General features: G+C 43.8%; 2 protein-coding genes across 2 annotated transcripts in view; one reads left to right on the top strand and one right to left on the bottom strand.

Moving 5' to 3' along the window:
* The window catches only part of APOO (apolipoprotein O), an 80,858-nt gene extending 80,389 nt beyond the window's left edge, over nucleotides 1–469 (bottom strand). The window contains exon 1 of the mRNA XM_065418997.1: nucleotides 425–469. Coding sequence (XP_065275069.1) covers nucleotides 425–433 — 9 coding nt within the window. The 5' untranslated portion in view covers nucleotides 434–469. The remainder of the gene's footprint in view (nucleotides 1–424) is intronic.
* Nucleotides 466–24,088, top strand: C1HXorf58 (chromosome 1 CXorf58 homolog). The gene is made up of 8 exons (XM_065418986.1): nucleotides 466–674; nucleotides 1,344–1,443; nucleotides 3,082–3,176; nucleotides 5,807–5,918; nucleotides 9,652–9,783; nucleotides 10,873–11,102; nucleotides 21,494–21,644; nucleotides 23,891–24,088. The coding sequence occupies exons 1-8, from the start codon at nucleotides 466–468 to the stop codon at nucleotides 24,086–24,088; spliced, it is 1,227 nt and encodes a 408-aa protein (XP_065275058.1).
* The last annotated feature ends 1,815 nt before the right edge of the window (nucleotides 24,089–25,903 follow it).

The following is a 25,903-nucleotide window of genomic DNA, read 5'->3' as shown; positions in this document are numbered from 1 at the left end:
GCGATTCACACCCGTGTACTGAAGCGAAGGGTGGCCTAGGCAACACTCAGCGAGCACAGGCACCTGAGCTCAGGAATGAAATCCCTGACGCAGCAGGCAGTTAACAGGGGAGCAAACGCTTTGCATGGGGACCTGAGGCAGATCTGTAACTAGGCCACCGGCCCTCCCGTGCACCCGGGGAGGCTGCCAACGGGTGCCTGGGCCCGGGCTGGGCTGCTCCCGCTCGTTCACGCCGGGTTACCCAGTGGGTGCCAAGGTGCCGCTCACTCTCCTCAGCCCCCCCGGCAGTAGCGCGCCGGGCAACGGAGAGCGAGGGCCTGAGCCCGGCCACGGGTGACATGGCGGACGGGCAGCGGCGGGGGTAGCCCTGGCGCTGCGGCCGGGCGCCAATAGGCGCTGCGCCCCCGGGACGGGACTTTCTCACCTTGAACATCGCGGCGCCGCTCCCAACCGCGTCGCTGCGCGATGATGTCAGAGCCGCACAGCACACGCGCCGCTACGGAGGCCGAACGACAAAAACGGCTGGGAAAGGGGCGGGGATGGCGTGGTTTCCCCTCTCCCCCCCCCCACGTGTCCCGGTCTCCAGGCAACAGGGACGCGGGGGCGGGGCCTCTGAGTAGCCGGGTCATGCTGCTGAGCGGAGCCGCGCGCCGGGCGGGGAGTCTCTCGCGGCCGTGAGTAACCGCGGCGCCCCCCCCTCCCGCGTGTTCGGGAACCGCCCGGCCTCGCGCGCTGCCCGCAGGAGGGAGGAGTTAGCGGGGCTGTGAGATCCGGTCCCCTCCATTGCCAGCCCGGGGTCCCCGCCACGCCGTGCGGACGCCCAAGCAGGGGCCTGGAAACAGCGAATCCGCACGGCCGGGTCCCCTCCCCCCTCGGCTTACGTGCTGTGTGGACGCGCACCCCGTGTCTGTCTGTCCCCGCAGCTCGCTGCCCCGGCGGCTCCGCTCCCTTCCCCCCAAACGGCCCTGGCGGTGTCACCCACGGGTCCGCCTGTAGGGACCCAGCTGCTGTGAGCTCGGGTGACCATATTTCCCAAAGCGAAAAGGGGGCACCCCCTACTGCTCGCCTGAGCGCCTCCCCGCCCCCGCGTGGGGCTGGCATCTCCCCTCCCCCACCCCCGCATGTTCCTCCGCACCCCACTTTTTTGATAAAAGTGAGCAGTTGCCAACTGATCAAGTCGGCAGGAGCACACTGGACAAATGCCCACTTCTGCCACACACACACAAAAAGGTCGGGACGGCTGGGACAGGGCTTTAGAAAAGGGACTGTCCCGTCCAACACAAGACATACGCTCACGCTACAGTGAGCGCAGGGGCTGGTGCTGATCTCGTGTCTCCTGCCAGGGCGGACGAAGAGCTCGCAGCTAAAATCCTCCAGCGAGCCTGGTGGAGTCACATCAACAGGAGGCTGTTCAGGCTGCTAACACACACCATCCGGGCCGCGGTATGCTCCTCCGGAAAAACCCTGCCCGTCCGCGCTGTAAACTACCCAGGGCTTTGCTACGGGGGGAACCTTACCAGCACAACTCTACCAGTGCCTGGGATACTGCTGGGGCAGTTACACCACTCCAGCTTCCTAGGGGGAGACACTTCTTGTGGAATGAGCTCAGAAAGCAGTAAAACCAAATTGGAAGAAAAAGACCCTCAAGGAGTTACACTGGTATAACTGGTGGTATAGTAATATCTTAACAGTTATGTTGGTAAATTCTCTAACAGTGCATTAAATAACCATAAATTATCTTCTCCAGGGTAATGCAGTTAGGGTGAAAGTCACTCCTGTGCAAATAGCCAGCACAAAGGCTATGCACCCTTTAAAGCCCATTTAATCCCTCAGAAATGTTCTGGCCCTCTTCACAGGGGTGCACAACTGTTTGCTGTAAACTTCACATAGTCCCTATTGATCTATCCAGGCATAGGATGTCAATAATTGTTGTCGTTTTTAGAGTAAACATGTGCTGTCCATAAAAAGGCCTACAGTACGTAAGAAATTGCTGTTTATGAAGGCTTCCAGTTTCCCAAATATGGATCTAACTGCTCTTACACCAGTTTTTTCTCAAAGAGAAACCAGCCTGATGTATCACTGTGCCACTGTCCAATTAGAAGCACCAAATACAAATGGTGATTGCCACAGTCTCTTCTCCTTGCTTATAATTCATGGCTCCATTTTATCACATAAACACATCAGATGAATAATTACATATGCTCAGGAAGATCCCCCCTACTCTGCCAAAGATCCCCCCTACTCTGCTCCTGACTGATCCATCCCTTCTGAAGAGGAAAGTAGTATTTCCTGGAGAAGTACCAGTACCCAGGTCCAAATTAACCAGCAGGCACAATAGGTTTGGCCTTAAGACCCTGAATTCCAGTGGAGCCCTACGCTAGAGTGATGAAACCCCTCAGCTGTAGCTTTTGGAGTTAGGATAGTATCACTCTTCTGAATCTGCTATGCAGGCAAGCAGACAGGCTAGCTCCTATCTTCTTGGACAGTTCTCCACATTCTTTGCTCTTACTGTCTGTGTGTCTTACAAATATATTAGAGTGGATTCAGAAAAGCTGTTTTTCCTCCTGCAATAATGTCACTCCATTGAATGGAATAAAAGGCAAGAGACATAGGGAGGTGTTCAGAGAATGGGGTGGAGGGAGAGATTGATGATAGTTTAAGAGCAGACGAAAGACAGACGGAGAAGGAAAGAAGATGAGCAACTAAACAGTTCGGGGATTTAGTAAAAGGGAGGAGCTAAAATTGTATGTGAGATGTATTTCCTAATATTTGTTGTTCTTATTGAAAACTACCTTGGTTTTTTTGTAGTGCAAAGATGAGAAAATAAAACTCATAACATTGGAAAGGAAGGGCAAAAAGATAAGAACTTCAGTAGAGAAAAGAGTAACATTGGGTAAAAGAATAAAATGAGTAATAAAAAATAAACAATATTGCAATTCTATAGTAACTGCCATTTAAGAATTTCAAAGCACTTAAAAATATTAATTAACACTCAACTCCCATGTGAAACAGGTGTGGGGTGTATTATTATAGGAACCAAAACTGCTCAATTTTACTGAATAATGCCTGCATCTGTTTCAGGAGCATTGCATTACATATGAGATTATGAGGAGAGTGAGTCCTTTAGAAGCTGAACTTATAAAAGATCCTAGTATGCAGTGTAAAGTCAGATTCAGGTAAAGTAGGCATATTTGTTTATTCAACCTAGCATATATGATGACTTTTTCTAAAGTTAACCAAAAGTGCCATCAATTGTTTTTATTATCGTGTCACACTAGCAATGTTAGAGTTGATAGGGCATGTTGTTTTAGGTCCCTAAGTTCAGTAATACTCAAACAAATACCTTTTGGGCTAATATTTCTCATGTATTTTTACCTCACAGGTGAGTATTTTTGGAAAGTTTGATAAAGTTTTACTTGTTCATCTTAAAGTCACTGAAGCGCAGAGTGGGGGAAATGATTTTTTTGTTTATGTGCTTTGCTTTTTTGGGGTGGGGGCATTATTTTTGCAATACAGTAGAACCTCAGAGTTATGAACAACTTGGGAATAGAGGTTGTTCATAACTCTAAACAAAACATTATGGTTGTTCCTTCAAAAGTTTGCAAGTGAACATTGACTTAACACAGCTTTGAAAATTTACTATGCAGAAGAAAAATGCTGCTTTTAATCATCTTAATTTAAATGAAACAAGCACAGAAACAGTTTCCTTACCTGATCAAATCTTTTTTAAAACTTTCCCTTTCTTTTTTTAGTAGTTTACGTTTAACAAAGTACTGTACTGTATTTGCCTTTTTTTTTTTTTTTTTTTTTGCTGCCTGATTGCGTACTTCCAGTTCCAAATTAGGTGTGTGGTTGACTGATCAGTTCGTAACTTTAGTATTCATAACTTTGAGGTTCTACTGGAAGTGATTGTTTTTCTTGTTTTCTAAAAACTGGAATTTTTTGATATGTGGTGATTAACTTTTCATATTGAAAGCCAGACAGGTAAGTAGTCCTATGTATAGTAGAAAAATTTCAGATACTTTTATTGCACACCATAAGCTATGTTTTCTTTTTAAAAATGCAAATTTACTATGGACTTGGATCTCATCTAGAGTTAGTGCTCAATACATGCCTGAGGAAATGTAATTTAGAAATAAAATTATCTATTTTGCATGCACATACCATTATTTTTGCTATTTTTCTTTTTTACAACACACCAACATGCAGCACTCCAGATATAAATATATATTTTTAGACATTCAAATAAACATACTGGGCATAAGTTGTGCCCTGTGTGGAAACTGACATTGAGGGAGGAAGCTGGTGGTATTTGCAGTTTTCACTACTACGTCCATAGCTTCAGGCAGAAGAGAGCAGCTTTAAATTGCAGCCAGGCTTCCACAGAGAGCCTTTCCCCAGTGAAGCCTGACCAGGGGATGAGCTGAATCAGCATATTCACTAGCTGCATTGTTCATGTCCCTTCTCTGGCTAGTCTGCACTAACCAAGTACAGGTACCTTAACAAAGGGGTGTGATGGATACCTTGCATTTCTGCAACTCCCATGCCCTCTGGGCAGACTTACTGCCTCCAATTGCTCTGCATACAAAATCTGAATCTCGTATTGTTTATTCATTGTGTGATCAATCAAACAAATGCATTTGATTTGAGTTTGTCCTTTAAAAAAATAAATTAAATGCTAAATGCAAATAGCCATGAATTTCCAGACTTGTTTCTACATTTAAATAAGATGTTTTAAACGAATTATTGTGTTTAACAATTTTTAAACTGTCAGCATTTCAATTATATTATTCCATTTTGGCAGGAATTAAGATTCCAATCCTGCAATTTACAACACGTAGGTGGGCTGACTAAAGTTGCTAGGCATCCAGTTTTCGACCGGAATGCCTAGTTGAAAAGGGACCCTGGCGGCTCCTGTCAGCACAGCTGACCAGGCTGCTAAAAGTCCAGTTGGCTGCAGGCCAGTAGCGGGGCAGGCAGACTCCATGCCCAGCTCCGCAGGGCTCCTGGGAAGCAGCTGGCATGTCCCTCCAGCTCCTAGGCAGAGGGGTAGTCAGGGGGCTCTGCGCGCTACCCCCACCCGCAGGCACTGCCCCGAGCACTGGTTCCACAGCTCCCATTGGAGCTGCTGCTTCGTGGGAGCACCTGAGGTCAGCACCACCCGGAGCCCGCACCCTGAACTCCCTCCCACACCCCAATCTCCTGTCCTAGCCCTGAGCCCCCTCCTGCACTCTGAACCCCTCAGCCCAGAGCCCCTCCTGCACCCCAAACTCCTCCTGCACCCCAAACTCTTCATCCATGGCCCCACTCCAGAGCTGCACCCCCAGCCGGAGCTCTCACCCCTTCCTGCACCCCAACTTTCTGCCCCAGCCAGGAAACCCCCTCCCACACTCCAAACCCCTCGGCTCCAGCCCCCCCAAGCCCCTCATTCCCGGCCCTGTTACTAGTTTGGAAGGGATTCCAGGGATGATTTTTTTTAACGTATTAGTCTGTTTTAACTGTATATAAAGAACTGAACGCAGCTAAAGCACACTTTACAAAAACACACTGGGGTCATGTTCTCTTCATAAAATACATATGTGACCATCCATGTTCATGCATTAGATTGTCTCATGAATTTGGGCAGCTGCAAGATTCAGATACAAAAAGAGAGTTAAGATACCATGATTTGGTATTTCCATACTGTCTAAAGTATAGGGTTGGTTTTTTTTAAAATGTTTACCACAACTTCACATTTCCTATCTTTTCAATAAGGAATCTGCTCTTTATAGTGCCAGATAGTTAACTTTGTTCCTTGTTTCTTTAGATTTGCTGGTCATGAGTTTCCACCTTTCATTGTGTTTAAGATTTTTCACCATACTGGAGGCCAAGGCAGCAAGTACATAAGTGGAAAAAGAACAATAAGTCCAGCAAGTGAGGTGACTTACTGGATGTTTGTGTGATCGTTTTCTCTTCACTTCATCTATATCTTGGCTCTGAATTTTATTTTGTAAAATCCTATAACATCTTTATCCTCAGTCACACATATTTCCAATTCTAACAAGCAACCGCTTCATTCATTAAACAACATTACTTTGTTAGCAAAGAAACAATGATTCTTTCAGCATAGTACATAAAAACTCTTTGTATATCTATGCCCATATTCTCTATTTGGATTAATTTATTTCTAGGAAATTTAGTCACTATAGGCACTGTTCTGTATAGCTGTCTTTTACAATTCTATTGTCATTCAGTTCTGCCTTTATTTAAATAGACATTAAAACTATATTTTTAGGCCCCTGAAATTAGTTACGTCAAAAGATTTGTTTTTATAAATTTGCTGAACAGGATTCCATTAACCTTGTTCTTTTGACAGGTTATCCTTCCAGTGATGATGTACTTAAAAACAAAATCACAACTTCTGATGCATTGAACAATAAGTTCTATTCTATATAGATTTCTATACTATGCTCATCTCTGTAGTATACAAGGGCCTATAAAGATAAGCTGTGCGCATTTAGATTATAAGCTCTTTAGGGTCTGGATCGCCTTTTTGTTCTGCGTTTGAAAATTGCTTAGCACAGTGGGCTCCTGGTCCATGACGGTGCTACAATAATACTACTAATAATAATACAGTGTTTTTCTTCTTCAAGCATTCAAGCAAGTCCACACTCTAGTGTATGTTATTCCTGTAATACAAGAAGCAAAAATTATTTTGGACCAAAACAAGAAGACTCCTGTAGCAATTGTGTGGTGCAGGTTGGGTTTCAAGCTGGATTTCTGAAAGCACATACTAGTTTTTTTTCTTTAAAACTGCCTATTCTTTATTGACTGTAGTGTCTTGAATAAAGGAGGTTTTAAATACGTACCAGGTACAGCAAACATTTTTTACTTAGTGTATTAGACCCTTTGATTGTAGGAGAATCATAATGTGAAGAATGCTTCAATAATCTTCACCTATTCTCTCACCACTTTCTTCTGTTTCCTTGGAAATTCAACAAGGCAGCTAGTAGAAGAATGCAGACAATGAGAATGGTACAGATTTGCCATGTATCTGCAAACCCTTTGGAAAGTATGTAGTGCATGACAAATCCTTGAGGGAGATTTGACAAGTCTGCTGCACCTGGTTGAACTGTATAACAGAATGGCAAATGGAATTCAGTGTTAATAAATGTGAAGTAATGCACACTGGAGAAAACAATTTAAATAGGGATTTCTGACCTTTCACATCAATACCCTTATCACTGTACTATGGGAAATTCTTATGTGGATCTGTCTCAATCTCTCTTATTAAAGCCATTCCACTTGGTATTAAGTATGCATTGGGCCAGAAAAATAGAGTGAGGATGACTCTATAGTCCAGTGGTTAGGCAGTCATCTGAGAGGTGGGGAACCTCTTCTCATCAGGCAGAGAGGGAGTTGAAGTGGGGTCTCCCACATCCCAGGTGAGTACCCTAACCACTGGTTATAACTAATGATTATAAGGGAGGCTGCTGCCTCCTCTCTCTCCCCTCCCAAGTGTTTTGTGTGGAATTAGGCATGCTCTGAACACACCTACTGGATCAGACCCTACAAGCAAAAGGTGGGAGAATGCCTGTCTTCACCTGGTTTGAGGCTTATGCTGGGGCTTATAGATAGGTACTGGACAGCTGCCTGAGACACTAGTGCACGTGCCCAGACGCAGAAACGGAGGTATATAGGAACTCTTGCAGTGAAAATTTAGGTGCCGAGTGAGTTTAGGCACCTATATGGTTAGGTGGCAGTAGAGCAGGGGTTTTGTGGATCTGGGACTTGGGTTCTTAACTCCCTTTGTAGATCTGGGATTGCCTACTTTGTAAACATCAACTGCCAGAATCTTGGATCACCCTTGGCCTCAGAGCAGGCTGCTCACCTAGCTTTCCAGTTAGAAGAAACACACTGCCATGGTGAATACCAAACTAGAGGAAATAGTTTAAGAACACAAAATGACCACACTGGTGTTTCAAAAATGATGGAGTAAAGAAGAGTCCCATAAACTGCCTAAATTGGTCTGTAAGCACTACCCTAAAAATCCAAAGAGTGAAATACTGCAGAAATTAACATTCAGATACAGTAGTATATTTTACAGAAGTTCTGTCATTGCATCAGTGCTGCTTGATACAGTTTACTGCATCATGACATTACACCTCATTTGATATGTTATGTCTTAATATATTTATAGCACAGCATGATAAGTTAGAAATGCAAGTGGTCATTACCTACTGATCTTCCAACCTATTCAGTTTAGCTTATTTAACATGAGCGAGAACAACTTTATATTTTAAGCAAAGAGGTCCGTTTTTTAGGCTTATTCCACCCAAGTAAGGAAAAAGTTGCTGTGTCAATATAGTGTTATTGACTAATTCAGTCACTCAGGAATGAATATAATTTCCTTTTTGTGAAATGAAGGAGGGTGGCAGCTTTGCAAGCAAGAATTTTTCTGGTGTTTGCATGTAGCTTTCATTGGTAATTTTTAAAAAATTATTCTTAATTCCATCACATTTGGTGGCTGCTGTGGAGGCAGTTCCTCAGCACTCTTACAACAGAAAAATTGGGTATGGCCAAAACAATTATTTTTATATATAATAACTTTACCTTTCTTATAACATCTTTAATACCAAGAGATCCTAGTAATTATACACCACTGAAATACAGACATTTCTGTATCAGAGGGATGTTAAAGTTCTAATGTCTACTCCAAACTACTAATGTGTTAAAGCTGTTTGAAAAAGTTTGCAACATTTAGAAGAATCCATTTTTTTATATTGGCAAAGTGGGGTTTTTTTATATTCAAAGAGACAGATCCTTAGCTGATCTGTCATAGCTCCATTGACTTCAATAGCACTATAACAAGTTATACAAGTTGAGGATGTGGAGCAAAACCTTCTGAATCAATGCTAAACAGAGTCTCAAACTTAAACAACCACCACCCTTAGACAAAAATCAGACTTGACAAATTTCAGCCACAGAGATGAAGGTTTTAAAAAGCTGTAAACATCTGAAGAAGACCCTAACTACAGATCTTGTTACCCATTCCAGCAATAATGCTGTCAGAGGGACGAGGAGGCAAATGTAACTGTCATTGTGAAAGCTTATATGAATGAAATAAGAGTTAATTAGAGGCTGAGTAATTAACTTTTAATTTTCCATCTAAAAGGTAAATCCTAGATTAGTTACCTGGTGCATCTGGGGGAAGCAGCTGTGTCACTAAGCATTATTTTCAAATTTGTAACTGAAATTGTTTCACCATTATGCTGACCACTATTTTCTCATTGTTTACTTGCATTCCTCTGACTGTCTGTATCCATTTGTTGTCTCTTGTCTTATACTTAAATTGTAAGCTGGCTGGGACCGGCTTTTCTGTTTGTACAGCACCTAGCACAATGGCATTCTTGGTCCATGACTAAAGCTTCTAGGTGCGACAATTGTATAAATAATAGTATTAATAATGCAGAGTTAGTGGACAATCCATCTCCAATCGCTGTGAGCTTTCTGTGTACTAATTAGAATGCCTTGTTTATTTTATTTTTTTGTTGAGCACTGGGATTTCAGGAGGATTAAGACTTTTCCCTGAGTTGAAGTATGAGGACTCTAGGAATTTTGTGTGTGGTTTTTTTGTTTTTTTAGCTACAGCATATTCCCTGTTTTTTATAGGCAGCAGCTGATGCTTGCAAGTTGATGGGACATCGGAAATATTATGATCAAATGATATGGGATGAACTTCAGTACCAAAATCACAAAATAATAGACGAAATAGACGTTGCTACAGTGAAAGATTACATGCAAGTAAGAAATGTTTTCAAATATTTTCTTACAGGTTTTGGTAATAAAAAAAGAACTTCTTTTGGGGAAAAAAGATTATGATATGATCTAAAATATAGATAGTGAGTATGACTGCAAGACTAAAATTTAAAGACCTAATTCTCAACAGCTTACACGTTGTGCAGCCATTTATATCAGCTCAAAATGAGTGTAAAGGGTACCTCAAGCACTTCCGTGTGAATGCAGAAATCTGATTTGTTAGCGTTTTACATCCACCTTGAACCGATGTAAATGACTACAAATTACAAGGCAGTGGAGAATGAAGCCCTATGATTGTGAAGCTCCAGAGAAGTTATTGAAGTTGTATGGATTAATTCCTATAATCTGTATTGTCAGGGTTACACAAGGATGGTAGAAATCTTTAAAAGATCAATCTGATAACAGTGATACTCTTTAAATGGAAAAAGTGAGAAGAGAATCAGTACCTTTTTTTTTTTTTTTTTTTAGACCAGTGTTAGTATATTGATTTTGATGGAATTACGGCTGATTTACAGTGGTATAAGTGAGAGAAGAATCATCACCAAGAAGTGCTGATGCTTGAGTAGTGCAGTGAAACCTTTTCTGGTTAATTCCTATATTTAAAAAATTAGGGCCAAATCCTGGATGACTGGCTATGCCACCCAGATTTAGGAAGGACAGTGACACATAAAGATGGCTATAAACAATACTCTAATTTCAAGTAATTATTTGTTACTATAGAGCAGTGAAGGAACTCAGGCTATTAATGTACATATGCATATTTTTTGATCAGTTTAAATTTAGTGATTATATTATAATTATATGTATATTTATGTAATGGAGGTAGATACAGATATCCAGAGAACAGATGTCATTGTATTATAGGAATTTTAAAGCAGAGTAGGTCATTTCAGGGGTTCCAACCATTTGATTTACTCTGAATAAGGTTTTCTTTAATGTGCAAGTTCATCATTAAAATGATTAATGAGGACGAGAAAATATGAATAGGGGAGACTTGGGACCTCAATAAAATGAATTAGGTTTATTGCAAGCATTTATTTTATAAATTAATATTATTATTTTGTGGCCTTATAGTATATCAGTAACCTGGATGAGACCCCAGCATACTTTGGTGGCAGGGATAACTGCTGGAGAAAATTGTCTCTGGAAAACTTTCCCAGGACAATAATAATGTATGACATAATGGATTATGCACAGTCTGGGACACTGTCAAACCGACTTAAGGAGAAACTGACATTTCTGCTCCTGAGGCCACAGAATGAAGAGCTACGGCATGTTCAGCTCATGACTGTTTCTCGAGCCAGGTAAAAAAATACCCAACAACTTATCCACAATAACAAGCTTAATTTTTATTTTGAATTTCTATACTTTGTACTTTATTTTAAGGATCTCAAAATACGTATTAATTAATGTTTACAAAACACCAGTGGTAAAATTATCCCCATTTTACAGATGGGTAAACTGGCACAGAGGAGTTTAGTGACTTGCCAAAGTTCATACACTAAGTCAGTATGGAGTCAAGGATAGAACCTAGGAGATAATCCTAGTGCTTTGCGTTATCCACTAAATAATATTGTCTTAGGGATTGTCCAACAAGTCAACATTTTAATTTTTAGTAGAAAAAGATTTGCATGATCATTGACTGGCAATATAACAACAAATATGTACCACAAATCTCAACATATAGTGGAGAAAATTGGATTTTCTTTTATATTCCTGTTTAAACTACTGCTACCATTTTGTAACTTCTGCCATTAAACATCAATGTGTTTCTCACTAACACATACTGGGAAATAATTAGTGTCAATGCCAAGGGGCTGGCATGTCTTGATATTCTCTTTTAAATCACAAATCTACTTGATTTTAATAGAGGCCTTACTCCAAATCTTTTCTCTAAGTATGTTCACTGAAATGGAAAACACAACACTGAGTCATGTCATTCTTGCGTTGATTGTCAGCACATCTTTCTTTAAACTTCCTTTTCTGGTCTTTTTAAAGTTAACTGATTTTTTTCAGTTTTTTTTCATTTTAATTAAAGGAATATTGTCAAAATTGGCAGGCCTCTGCCTGTCCCCTAGAAAAAGTTACGTTCTCAGCTATATTACTGTATTGACAGCCATGAAGTATGAAGTCATCTGTTCAACCAGTAGTTCACAGCATAGGTGTAGGCCAGGGGTTGGCAATCTTTCAGAAGTGGTGTGCTGAGTCTTCATTTATTCACTCTAATTTAAGGTTTCGCGTGCCAGTAATACATTTTAACGTTTTAGAAGGTCTCTTTCTATAAGTCTATAATATATAACTAAACTATTGTTGTATGTTAAGTAAATAAGGTTTTTAAAATGTTTAAGAAGCTTCATTTAAAATTAAATTAAAATGCAGAGCTCCCCAGCCTGGTGACCAGGACCCGGGCAGTGTGAGTGCCACTGAAAATCAGCTTGTGTGCCGCCTTTGGCATGCATGCCATAGGTTGCCTACCCCTGGTGTAGGCAGTGATCATGCAAACTTCCCTGTGATTCCCCACCAATATACCTCAAGTATTTCGAAGGGACCATGTCTACTAGGTGAAATGGTAGTTGGATTTCTATTCCCATTCAGCTGTCATTTTTATTTACGTTGTGGCAGCACCCTGTATGCTTAGCTGCTTCCCCCAACACAGATGACGACAGTCTCTGCACTGCAGAGTTTATAATCTAAAATTATAAAGGCAGATGAAGGGTGAAAGAAATCCATATGTCATGCAAGCAAAGTAATCCACCTGATGACAGACACACATCTAACTAGTCACGGTTTTATTTTGACACTTTTGTTTAGTTAAGTGCATTACATTCTTGGTCTCCCACCTCCTTATCTTTAGTCCACAGCAATCCCCAGCTTTAATTCCAGAGTTCTTATGCCACTCCCTCCCTGCATTCAACACCTTTCCTTTGCATAATTGAATAGCTCACTTACAAGGTACATAGATTGTTGACACTGCTAGCAAGGGTGTCAATTAGTGCTACAACTGGTAATTTTCTAATGTGGTCATCTGTGTATTAATAATTAGAATGAGATCACATAGCCCACTGAACAGCTTTCTGTTCATGGCAACTGGCAACCATGCAGTCCAACTCCTTGTGAAGGTCAAGGGAGTCTTAGACTATGTCTATATGGTCCCACAGTTTGGAGCACGGGGCTGTGAATTACAACATCCACTAGCGCAGTGGTTCTCAACCTTTTTTTTCGTGGACCACTTGAAAATTGCTGAGGGTCTCAGCGGACCACTTAATGATCTTTCCAAATGTTGTTTGTACCGTTAGTTAACTATTGTAAAGCGCGTTGGATAAAAGCTCTATATAAAAAAAACTTTAATAATAATTAACTTTAATAATTAACGTTTTTTTGTTCTCCAAATAAAAGCACACAACTCATTTCAATATCAGTAGTCTTACCTTTCTAATGCGATGGCTGTGCCCTCTTTCTCCCGCTGTGGCAGCCCCGGAACAGGGGCTGGGAAGGAGGGGGGTCTCCCCCACCATGACAGCCACTGAGCTGAACTGGGCTGGGAAGGAGTGGGGTCTCTCTCCCGCCACAACAGCCACAGAGGTGAGGCTGGGAAAGGAGGGTCATCTCTCCCCGGAGCCCTGGAGCTGGGGAGTCACCTCTTTCTCTGGCCGCTGCAGCCCTGCAGGTCCCAAATTCGCCCCACCCCCTCTTCTCACCCCACTGCCCCCTCCCACCCCACTGCCCCCTCCCACCTACTCCCTATTCCCCCCCCAAGCCACCCCCTCACCTTACATGTGCATCTTCTCCAGGGTCCAGGCACCTAATTAATGAAGCCATGCCTGCATGGTTCCACTAATTAGGTGGGTGGTCCTTCATTCCCTCGTGTGCGGCCGCCCAGGCACGCACCTTAGAGAGAACTATCCGCAGAACACCTGAATGGAGCTCGCGGACCCCAGTGGTCCGCGGACCACAGTTTGAGAACCTCCGCACTAGTGTGTTGTGCTGTAACTCCCCCATGTGGCTGCTGGTGGCGCAAACTAAAAGATATCTAGTTCATGTTAACATATTCCTCTAAGGACTAAGTGAATGCGAACCAGGACTAAGGCCTGGTCTACACTATGACTTTAATTCGGATTTAGCAGTGTTAAATCGAATTAACCCTGCACCCGTCCACACAACAAAGCCATTTATTTCAAAATAAAGGGCTCTTAAAATCGATTTCTGTACTCCACCCCGACGAGCGGAGTAGCGCCAAAATCGATATTGTCATTTCGAATTAGGGGTAGTGTGGCCTCAATTCGATGGTATTGGCCTCCGGGAGCTATCCCACAGTGCACCATTGTGACCGCTCTGGACAGCAATCTGAACTCGGATGCACTGGCCAGGTAGACAGGAAAAGCCCCGCGAACATTTGAATTTTATTTCCTGTTTGCCCAGCGTGGAGAGCACAGGTGACCACAGATAGCTCATCAGCACAGGTAACCATGCAGGCCGATAATTGAAAAAGAGCACCAGCATGGACCGTATGGGAGGTACTGGATCTGATTGCTATATGGGGAGAGGATTCAGTGCTAGCAGAACTTCGTTCGAAAAGACGAAATGCCAAAACTTTTGAAAAAATCTCCAAGGGCATGATGGAGAGAGGCCACAATAGGGACTCAGATCAGTGCCGCGTGAAAGTCAAGGAGCTCAGACAAGCCTATCAAAAAACAAAGGAGGCAAACGGTCGTTCCGGGTCAGAGCCGCGGACATGCTGCTTCTACGCCGAGCTGCATGCAATTCTAGGGGAGGCCGCCACCACTACCCCACCTCTGACCATGGATTCCGAGGCGGGGGTAATCTCATCAGCCACACCTGAGGATTCTACGGACGAGGAAGAGGAAGAGGAGGAGGAGGAGGATGAGCTTGCGGAGAGCACACAGCACTCCGTTCTCCCCAACAGCCAGGATCTTTTTCTCAGCCTGACTGAAGTACCCTCCCAAGACAGTATCCAAGTCCATGACCCAGTGGAAGGGACCTCAGGTGAGTTTACCTTTTAAAATATAAAACTTGTTTTAAAAGCAAGCGTTTTTTAATGATTACTTTGCCCTGAGGACTTGGGATGCATTCGCGGCCAGTACAGCTATTGGAAAAGTCTGTTAACTTGTCTGGGGATATAGCGGAAATCCTCCAGGGACATCTCCATGAAGCTCTCCTGGAGGTACTCCAAAAGCCTTGCCACAAGGTTTCTGGGCAGTGCAGCCTTATTCCGTCCTCCATGGTAGGACACTTGACCACGCCATGCTAGTAGCAAGTAATCTGGTATCATTGCATGACAAAGCCTGCCAGTGTATGGTCCCTGTGTTTGCTGGCATTCAAGCAACATCCGTTCTTTATCTCACTGTGTAATCCTCAGGAGAGTAATATCGCTCATGGTAACCTGGTTGAAATATGGGAATTTAATTAAGGGGACAGAGGTGGCCGTTCCTACTGGGCTGTTTGCCTGTGGCTGAAAAGAAATCCTTCCCTGCAGTTAGCCAAGCGCAAGGGGGGGGAATTGGCCCTGAGCTTTTTGCGTTTGGCTAGCAGGGATCTTCCCTGATACCAGCCACGCGGTGTGGGGAGGAATAAAGCGATCATCCCAGAGAATTCATGGCGGGGTCGGGGGTGTTAGTTTGGTTCCTGCAGGGATCTTCCCTGATACCAGCCACGCGGTGGGGGGAGGGATAAAGCGATCATCCAGAGAATTGGATGGGGGGGAGGGTTAGTTTGTTTTCTGCTGCTGAAGGTTAATAGGAAAACCGCAGCACTCAACGGGCTTTGCTTGGTATGTGGGAAAGGAGGGCGCAGAAGCCGAAAGACAATGGCTTACCATGGCCGCATGCAAGCCGAATTCTGTTGCCCGGACCTGCGTCTGTGATCTCTAGCAGCAAAGCCACAGGCACTCAATATTAAGAGGCAAAATGCGACCTTGCACAGAAATCACATGTGCTATGTAATGTGAATAGTGTTGGTCACCGTGAAAGAGTATAAGCATTGTTCTGTAAAATGTATCTTTTTAAAAAATTCTCTCCTTTTTTCCCTCCTTCCAGCAGCTGCAAATTTTTCAAGCCTCCCTCCTCTGTCCCGAAGGCTATCTCAGATAAGGCGTCGGAAAAAGAAGACGCGAGACGAGATGTTCGCGGAAATCATGGAATCCACCCGCAGTGAAAGAGCTCATCTGAATGAGTGGAAGGACACGGTTTCAAAGTATAGGAAAGATGCCAGTGAACGTGAGGACAGGAGGGACCAACATGAGGAGAGGAGAGACGCTCGAGATGAGAGGTGGCGGCAGGAAGATCAGAGGAGGCAGGATGCAACGCTGGGGCTGCTGCGTGAGCAAACAGACATGCTCCGGCGTCTGGTGGAGCTTCAGGAATGGCAGCAGGATAACAGAGTGCCGCTACAGCCCCTGTATAACCCCCCTCACCATGTTCCATAGCCTCCTCACCCAGACGTGTAAGAACGTGGGGGGGAGGCTCCGTGCACCCTCCCATTCCACCCCAGTGGACAGCCCAACCAAAAGGCTGTCATTTTTTTAACCTTTTTTTAGTGGCCTTTTCTTTCCCGCCGATCCTCCTCCCAAACCCCACCCGGGTTCTCTCCCTCTTTTTATAATCAATTAATAAAGAATAAATGATTTTTAAATGATAGTGACTTTATTTCCTTTGAAAGCAAGCTGTGATCAAAGGGGGAGGATGGGTTCCTTACAGAGAAGGAGTCAATACAGGGGGCGGGTTTTCATGAAGGAGAAACAAACAGAAATTTCACACTGTAGCCTGGCCAGTCATGAAACTGGTTTTCAAAGCTTCTCTGATGCGCAGCGCTTCCTGGTGTGTTCTTCTAATCGCCCTGGTGTCTGGCTGCGCGTAATCAGCAGCCAGGCGATTTGCCTCAGCCTCCCACCCCGCCATAAAGGTCTCCCCCTTACTTTCACAGAGATTGTGGAGCACACAGCAAGCAGCAATAACAATGGGGATATGGGTTTGGCTGAGGTCTGAGCGAGTCAGTAACGATCGCCAGCAACCTTTTAAACGTCCAAACGCACATTCTACCACCATTCTGCACTTGCTCAGCCTGTAGTTGAACAGCTCCTGACTCCTGTCCAGGCTGCCTGTGTATGGCTTCATGAGCCATGGCATTAAGGGGTAGGCTGGGTCCCCAAGAATAACTATTGGCATTTCAACATCCCCAACGGTTTTTTCTGGTCCGGGAAGTAAGTCCCTTGCTGCAGCCGCTTAAACAGAGTAGTGTTCCAGAAGACGCGAGCATCATGAACCCTTCCCGGCCAGACCACGTTGACGTTGGTGAAACGTCCCTTGTGATCCACCAGTGCTTGCAGCACCATTGAAAAGTACCCCTTGCGGTTTATGTACTGGGTACCCTGGTGCTCCGGTGCCAAGATAGGGATATGGGTTCCATCTATCGCCCCACCACAGTTAGGGAATCCCATTGCATCAAAGCCATCCACTATGACCTGCACATTTCCCAGAGTCACTACCTTTCGTAGCAGCAGCTCAGTGATTGCTTTGGCTACTTGCATCACAGCAGCCCCCACAGTAGATTTGCCCGCTCCAAATTGATTTCCGACTGACCGGTAGCTGTCTGGCGTTGCAAGCTTCCACAGGGCTATCGCCACTCGCTTCTCAACTGTGAGGGCGGCTCTCATCTTGGTATTCTGGCGCTTCAGGGCAGGGGACAGTAAGTCACAAAGTTCCATGAAAGTGCCCTTACGCATGCGAAAGTTTCGCAGCCACTGGGAATCGTCCCACACCTGCAACACTATGCAGTCCCACCAGTCTGTGCTTGTTTCCCGGGCCCAGAATCGGCGTTCCACGGCTATAACCTGCCCCATTAACAACATGATCTCCAAAGCACCCGGGCCCGCGGTTTGAGAGAATTCTGTATCCATGTCCATGTCCATGTCCTCATCACTCTTGTTGCTGCGCTGCCGTCGCCGCCTCCTCCTTGCCTCGTTTTTCTGGTCCTGGTTCAGCATAAACTGCACGAGAATGCGCGAGGTGTTTACAATGTTCATGACTGCTGTCTTGAGCTGAGCGGGCTCCATGCTTGCCGTGGTATGGAGTCTGCAGTGTTCACCCAGGAAAAAAGGCGCGAAATGGTTGTCTGCCGTTGCTTTCATGGAGGGTGGGGTGAGGCTGTACCCAGAACCACCTGCGACAATGTTTTTTGCCCCATCAGGCACTGGGATCTCAACCCAGAATTCCAATGGGCGGGGGAGACTGCGGGAACTATGGGATAACTACCCACAGTGCAACGCTCCTGAAATCGACGCTAGCCCTGGTACATGGACACACACCGCCGAATTAATGTGCTTAGTGTGGCCGCATACATTCGACTTTATACAATCTGTTTCCAAAATTCAAATTCTGTAAATTCGGATTAATCCCATAGTGTAGACATACCCTAAGTGAATGTGAACTAGGAACGCATTAACACCAGGATGTATATCAGGGGAGTTACAGCACAACGTGCTATTGCGTGCTGCAATCCACACCCCCTTAGTCTGAACTGCAGAGCTGTGTAGACAAGCCCTTAGCGTGTAGTGGAGTTGGATCAAGCTGCTTTTTTGGATTTGAATTTACAGCATAGCTGAGAGGCTCTGCATCCCATTAGCAGTCTCTCGAGTCATCCAGTGTGTCATGATTATCTTTTTAATTTCATAAAAATACAATTTAAAAAATCATTTTCAAAATCAAAACTATCCCTCAATAGTTTGTTTCCTAGGAAGAGGAAAATTGAATATTACTTTTAAACAAATCATAAACATAAATATGTTGATTGTGTTAGGCACTCACTGATATAACAATCTACACTGGAAATGCATACACACACTTAAATAGATGATGGTGCCTGCAAGTCTATCCATTTCTGCTCTCTCATTTAAGAAAGCAATCCTTTCTTTACTATTAAGTGCTACCTTTTATATGACTATGTAACTTTAGGCTGGATTACCATGTTCATGTTACTTTTGACTTTGAGTTTGACTTTCATGTCTTTTTTTCAGAAATTTTTGCTAGTGCATATATATATATACTCTGCTCTCTCAAGGATTTGAATATGTTGGCTATTACATTTTTATATAATGCTAAAAGTGTGTTGAGTGCCCTACAGACAACTAGTTTCCGCTGAAAAGAGTTTACATTCTAAAACCCAGATTATAAAAATACTGTACTTATTCTCATGCTTAACTTTAAGCATGGGAAGAGTTACATGGAAGTCAATGGAACTACTCCCATGCTTAAAGTTAAGCATGTGTTTAAGTGTTTGCAAGTTTGGGACCTAAATAAATACATCTAGAGAATGGATGGGGAATGTCACAGCAATGATTGTTTCCATCTGTCTAACTGGTTCCATGATACTTTGTTTGTTGTTGTTATCATCAGTTAACATTTCCTTGAGAGGTGGGCTAGGGTTTATAGGCCTTGTTAACTAAATTTGTTTTAAGGGGGTCACCTTGAAGGAGGAGAGGATTGAGGCATGACAGAATAGGCTAGAAAAGGAGTTTTAGTCATCAGGGGCACGTGGAAGAAGGTACAGAGATGAGAGTAGGAAAAGGAAACAAAAGGTTGTTAATCATGTGACTTGGGCAGAAACACATGAGTGAGCTAAAGGAAATGAGCAGACAGGTAGGTAATGGGGTTGCCAACTTTCTGATTGCAGAAAACTGAACATCCTTCCCCTGCCCCCTTCCTCAAGGCCCCGCCCCTACCCCACCCTTTCTCCAAGGCGCCGCCCCCTGGCTCACTCCATCTCCCCTCCCTCCATCACTCGCTCTCCCCCACCCTTGCTCACTCGCAGGGATCAGGTTGAGGGAAGGGGTATGGGCTCTGGGCTGGGGATGCAGGCTCTGGGGTTGGGCCAGAAATGAGGGGCTCAGAGTGCGGGAGGGGGCTCCAGGCTGGGACAGGGGGTTGGAGTGTGGGGGAGTTAGGGCTCTGCCTGGGGGTGCGGGCTCTGGGGTGGGGCTGAAGGGCTTGGGGTGCAGGAGGAGGCTGGGCCGATGGGTTCAGAGTGTGGGAGGGGGTGCGGGCTCTGGGAGTGAGTTTGGGCGCAGGAGGGGGATCAGGGCTGGGGCAAGAGGTTGGGGTGCAGGAGGACGTTCAGGGTGTGGGCTCTGGGTGGCGCTTACCTCAGGCGGCTCCTGGAAGTGGCCAGCATGTCCCACAGGTGCGGCCAGGTGGCTCTGCACGCTGCCTCCGTCTGCAGGCACCGCCCCCATAGCTCCCATTGGCCATGGTTCCCAGCCAATGGGAGCTGTGGAGCTGGCACTGCGGGCAGGGGCAGCACGTGGAGCCTCCCTGGCCGCCACTGTACCTAGGGACCGCAGGGCCGCTTCCAGGAGCCGTGCAGAGCTAAGGCAGGCAGGAAGTCTGCCTTATCCCCGCTGCGCCACTGACCAGACTTTTAGCAGCCCGGTCAGCAAGGCTGACCAGAGCCCCCAGGGCATTCCGGTTGAAAACCAGTCTCCTGGCAACCCTAGTAGGTAAAAGCTAAATTATGAAGAAACAGTAGTGCTATACTTCCATTTGTATCACAACCCTGATTTTTAAATAAAGTTTCTCTCCTAATTTTAACAAAACTGAACTAACATGGCCTGAATACATTTGTGTGCTTCTCGGGTTTTTTAAGGAAAGTTTGGTGGTAGACAAAGTGTTGGAGATATAGGAGAGCTTGAAAAACTAGAGGTATTTATCTTTTTGCAAAATGGTGTGGTTTTTTGTTTTGTTTTGTTTTGGTACCTTAACTCCAAGAAAGGTAAGCTAGTTCTAGAAACTCAAGTTTGAAGTATTTGGGTATGTCTACACTGCAGAGAAAAAACCCTGGTACTGACTCTCAGAGCCTGGGTCAGTTGACTCAGGCATGCAGAGCTTTTGCTGTGGGGTTAAAAATAGCTGTGTAGACATTCCTGCTCAAGCTGGAGTCTGAGCTCTGAGACCTTCTCCCCTCTCAGGGTTTCAGAGCCTCAGTTCTAGCCCAAGTGGGATTGTCTACACTGCTATTTTTAGCCCCACAGCCTGAGTCCTGCAAGCCCAAGTCAATTGACCTGGCCTCTGACACTCAGCGCTGTGGGTTTTTCTTTGCTGTGTAGACATACTGCTTCAGTGTAGGCTTCAGTGAGCCCTGAGGCTTCTGACTGTTTTTTTGGAAAGACTATTTAGTTAGGCACAGTCTGCAAAATTGTAACCTCTGTGAGGTCTGGAACATAGCCACAAGAGAGGAACCTTAGAGGCCGGGAGAGGGGATAGTGAGGAAGATCTGTGTGTCAGAAACAACATAATTGCCAGATTGCCTGATGCACCCATTATACCATCTTTGAGGTCTGATGTGTGCACTCCGATCTCATGCAAGCTGTGTCTGGGGACACTAATACCTCTGGGCTCTGCTATGCGGAAGGATTATGGGGTGTACTAAGAGAAGTGGGGCTCCTGATATAAAGAAAGAATTCTGAGGATTTAGAACTAAAATAGAATTTTCTATTTTTTAAACATATTCTAACCATTTTTTCCTGAAATAATGGATATGGCTTCATAACTTGCATTCATGTATGTGGTCTAGGAGGTTTTGGTTTTTTTAAATCTTTCATTGGTTTAAGCATTCAGCATTGCAGATCTGACATAACTTTCAAGATGTTTCATATTTAGGTTCTTTACATAATGCTCACATTTTCTAGGTCTCCTACACCTTGTCCTCCAACAGCCACCTCTTCATCTAGGTCTTATCAACCCTCTTCACTGCCTAGACCCTCAGTGCGTCGCTCTCGCCAAGCTCGACAGAAAGTAGCAAAAATGAAAAGAGTTCATGCACTTGAAAAAGAAAGAGAGGTAAATCAATCATTAATGATACAAAATAGAAAATGCACTGAATGTTTTTTCAGGCGAATACTCTACCAAGTCTGTGCTGGAAAGACTCATTGGCCTGCAATTATAGGCAGGTACCCAAGCAGCATGGGGGAGAAAGCCCGCTAATTCAAATGCAGCCTGGACAAAAAACAGACCTAAGGCATTGCAGGGACTAAAGGCTGGGAGCTGCAGGGAGGTGAGGCAGGCGGAAGAAAATCTGATCAGGAGCGGGAGGTGGGACTGATAGGGCAAAGAGACTGGGAAATAATGGCGTAGGAGAAAGTAGAGAGAGAGATGTGACAAGCAGCCAGGATGCAGGGGGAGATCTGGGCCTGGCTGGATAAAGATACTGAACCAAGGAGCTGTGGGAGGAGAGGACACATTAGATGAGAAGGGCAGGAAGGGAGACTGGAACTGGGAGCCAGTAGAGAGACAATGTGGGCAGGCAACTCGAGGCTGGGGAGGCGGAGAGAGACAAGTCAAGGAGGAGGGAGGAACTGGGACTGGCTGGGCAAGGAGCCGCTGGCAAGAAGCCTGGAGGGGCGAGACTAGGACTAGGAGTAGAAATCTGAGGATGGAGGCTGGGAAGATTAGGTTAAGAGAATAGGACTGGGATGAGGAGCTATGGTGGGGTAGAGAAAGAACTGGGAGAGTGGTTGGAGGGATGGGGCAGAATGGGTCAAGCTGGTGAGGGGAATGGGCAGAAGAGTCTGTACCCGTAGAGCACACTTACCTCCAGAATCTGGACTGGAACCCAAGATTCCTGAGCCTCAACATTCCTCTGCTGTCAGCAAATATCTGTGAAATTCAGCGACAAAATGTCCAATTCCCTTCTAATCCCAGCACCCTCTAGTGCTCGTCCTAATAGAGGCTAAAAAACCTACTATTGCTATTGGTTACTCAGCTCAAATGGCAGAGGTCTTTGCTATGGATCTAAGGTTTCAACCCTGCAGCTGTCAGTATAATGTCACCTAATGGAATTGCTGATTTTTTCTGTTTGTTTTTTTAGACATCTAGGAAATTATACACACAAGAGCTATGCTGAAATATTATGTCCAGCACACAAAAGTTAGGAAATGTCAGAATTAAAGTTGCCTGTGAAACCTTAATACACCCCTGTGTGTGTATGCAGTGTGATATAGTATTGAGTTACATGATCACACACATTTTCCACAGGACCCTAGCCTCATTCCTTGCATATGATGGACAGTAGTATCTTTAACTCAGTGGTTAGAGTGGTCACCTGCAGTGTGGAAGATGTGGATTCATATCTCTGCTCCACATAAAGCAGAAGAGATATTGGAGCCTGGGTCTCCTAATCCTGGGTGAATGCTCTAACCACAAATCTACAGCTTAGAACTATTTGTGACTCTAGCCCTTCATTTCCTTTTGCTCTTATGAAAAATGTTAAAAATACCCAAAGTATTTCACTTTGAAGCAAACAAAAAAAACCCAACATTTAATTCAACCCAATTTTTTCCCCAACTAGTTGGAGTCATGAAATTTAAAAAAAAAAAAAAAAAAAAAATTCAGTTCAACCCAAACCAATAATTTCTTTCCAACTGCAAAAAAAAAAAAAAATCTGTTATTCACGCAGCTCTAATCAAAAGTCTTTCCAGCTCTTCATCATCCTTGCTTATAGCCTTCCCTCCTGACTCACAGTCCTTTGCAGACCTCCTAGCTTGGACTTCTCACCCAGTAAGCTCCTCAGTTAAGTAACAGTGACAAATAATAACAGTGAGAAATAGCAAATCTATTAAACAACAAGGAGGCTGGTGGCACCTTAAAGACTAACAGAAGGTGCCACCGGACTCCTTGTTGTTTTTGTGGATACAGACTAACACGGCTATCCCCTGATATAAATCTCTAAGGTAATGGATAGCAACAACTGAACAGACATACTAATATTTCCTTTATTTCTTAAAACTGTTAAATACACTTAAATATTTCTTTCAACAGTGGTGTTCAAAACCTTTTAAACGTATCTGTCCTAACATTCATACTCTGAATTAGTAACTGCAACACAATCCTGTCACAGAATTAGCTCCTCTAGATTTGAAAAATGCATGTCTTGGCTTTGCTTTGCATTCATGTAACAGTGAGAAATAGCAAATCTCTAATGTTGAGTTCTGTTTGGTGTATCTGAATTTACTACAAAGCTATATAATGTGATCTGTAGTAGACAATTCTTCCTGCTTTGATATAATAGTGTGTATAATGTTGTTCAGGAACAGAAATTGGATGTTACAAATAGAAGCCACTTCACTGAACATCAAGAAACTATGACTGCACCAATTGAAGACCTTGAGGAGCATTCTGTCTTTTCAGATGAAGAGTGGGAGCATGAGGCAGCTAAATTGTATGCCTGGTCTCAGGCGTTATCTCTTGAAGACATTGGAGAATATTCGCTCACACCTAATTTCTGAATTTTAATAATAGTTATTTCACATTAGCAGTAGTGGTAAACAGAAAACATTTTCAAATCTTTTCTACCCTGCTGTAAATATGTTGCAAATTTTAATCATAGAGAACATGGATTACATACATATAATTGCTTTCACCTTGGCTGTAACAGATTTAGAATTTGAGCTACGGACAGGTTATCTGTGAACATTGTCTATTTTGTGTACAATGTATGATTACAGTAATTGTTTTGCTGTGCCATTGTTTATTTCATTTTCATTATGGAATAGTACTAGCTACTTAATGGTGAAGATTGCATCCCACAATAAGCTCAATTTCCAGCCTCTGCTCCCTACTTCCCAAAATGAAACCAGTCTGCCTGAAAATTCACGTGCAGCATTTCATTCCAGGGTAGAATTTTTCTGGGAAGGTTGAAATGAAATCCTAACAGCAATTTTAAAGTTATAGGGCCAGATACAGGGCCATATTAAGGTTCTTTTGTACAGCTCTGGGAACAAAGCAACTTAAAACCATCTTAATCAATTATATGAAGATTCTACCAGCAAAGGACAATCCCCAGATGATGTGGAGCCAGCAAGCTAGCTTTGTGTCACAGTTTGCTGGTACTCTCAATGGACATGTCCATGCCCTTTTTCTCGATGAAGAAAGTGCGAAAATGTATAGAACAAATACAACTTTACCCTAAAATTTTATTCCATTTGAAACTTGGACACTTTTTAATTAAACAAAAAATATATAAAATCAACAGGCTATTTCCATTGCAGAACAAGACTGGGCAAAACTACGGTTAGGTGAGTGATGTAAATTTAGTGACTTTTTTTGGTAAGGTGTAGAATTCCTGTAAAGAAAGAAGGGGTTGTTTATTTTGATTTTTGAGTGCTACCTGAACTGCACTAAAACGTACTTCCTGAATGTTTTTTGTTGGCAAATTTAGTTTTCTTAACTGTACCTAGAGCTCAGTCTTGTTCCTGTTGGCTTCAGTGGGTATAGTATTGAGCCAATTAAGCCCAATCCAACTCCACTAGGAATCAATGGAGAAATTCACACTCAGTTCACTGGGAGTTGGATCTAGTTCCATGCGGTTTAAGAACATAAGGATTTGTTCAATTAAAAGCTGAAGTTCAATTTCACCAACACCTGTTTTCTCCTCTTGAGTACTGTTTTACAGTGTTTGGGTAACCTGTCACGAAAAACAGCAAGGACAAAAATTATGGATACTTGGATAGTGAGAAGCATGCCTCCCATACTTCACAACTGGCACCAAATGAACACTAAGCATCCAAGCAATTGTTTTTATATTCTAGAATAGACTGTTGTATTTTGATATTTCATGGATGCAAGGTCTAAGGTTATTTTGAATTAACACTAAACATAGTTTGACTACCGAAACTGAAGTCTCTAATCTGGGGACTAGCTGAAGCATATGATGGTGATACTACTATTGTTCAGCTACAAATCCTTTACAACTCCTAAAGCAGCTCTTCAGTTTTGCCTAAATTGTTCAGTACCCCGGACCCTCGCTAGAACGCACGTCTATATAGCGCGAATTCGCATAGAACGCGGTTGCAGCCAGGGAACCCAAATTTAATTACTTTAATTGCAATTCATTTTAACACGGTCCCCGCGTTAACGTAGTACCGCTCATGGATCCCAAATCCCGCGTTCTAGCGAGGGTCCGGTGTATTTAGGTTGATTGGAAAATTATTCCGATTAAGACGTTGCTTTGCTGTTTGTAACTAGACTTAGTCCTACACGGAACTTCTTTCATTAAACAGTAATACTGCAGACTAATTTGTATGGGTCCCACTGGAATGTGC

The sequence above is a fragment of the Emys orbicularis genome, chromosome 1 (genome assembly GCF_028017835.1).
Source record: "Emys orbicularis isolate rEmyOrb1 chromosome 1, rEmyOrb1.hap1, whole genome shotgun sequence".
Lineage (NCBI taxonomy): Eukaryota > Metazoa > Chordata > Testudines > Emydidae > Emys > Emys orbicularis.
The sequence above is the reverse complement of the archived record's forward strand: the minus strand, read 5'-3'. Positions and strand labels throughout refer to the sequence as shown.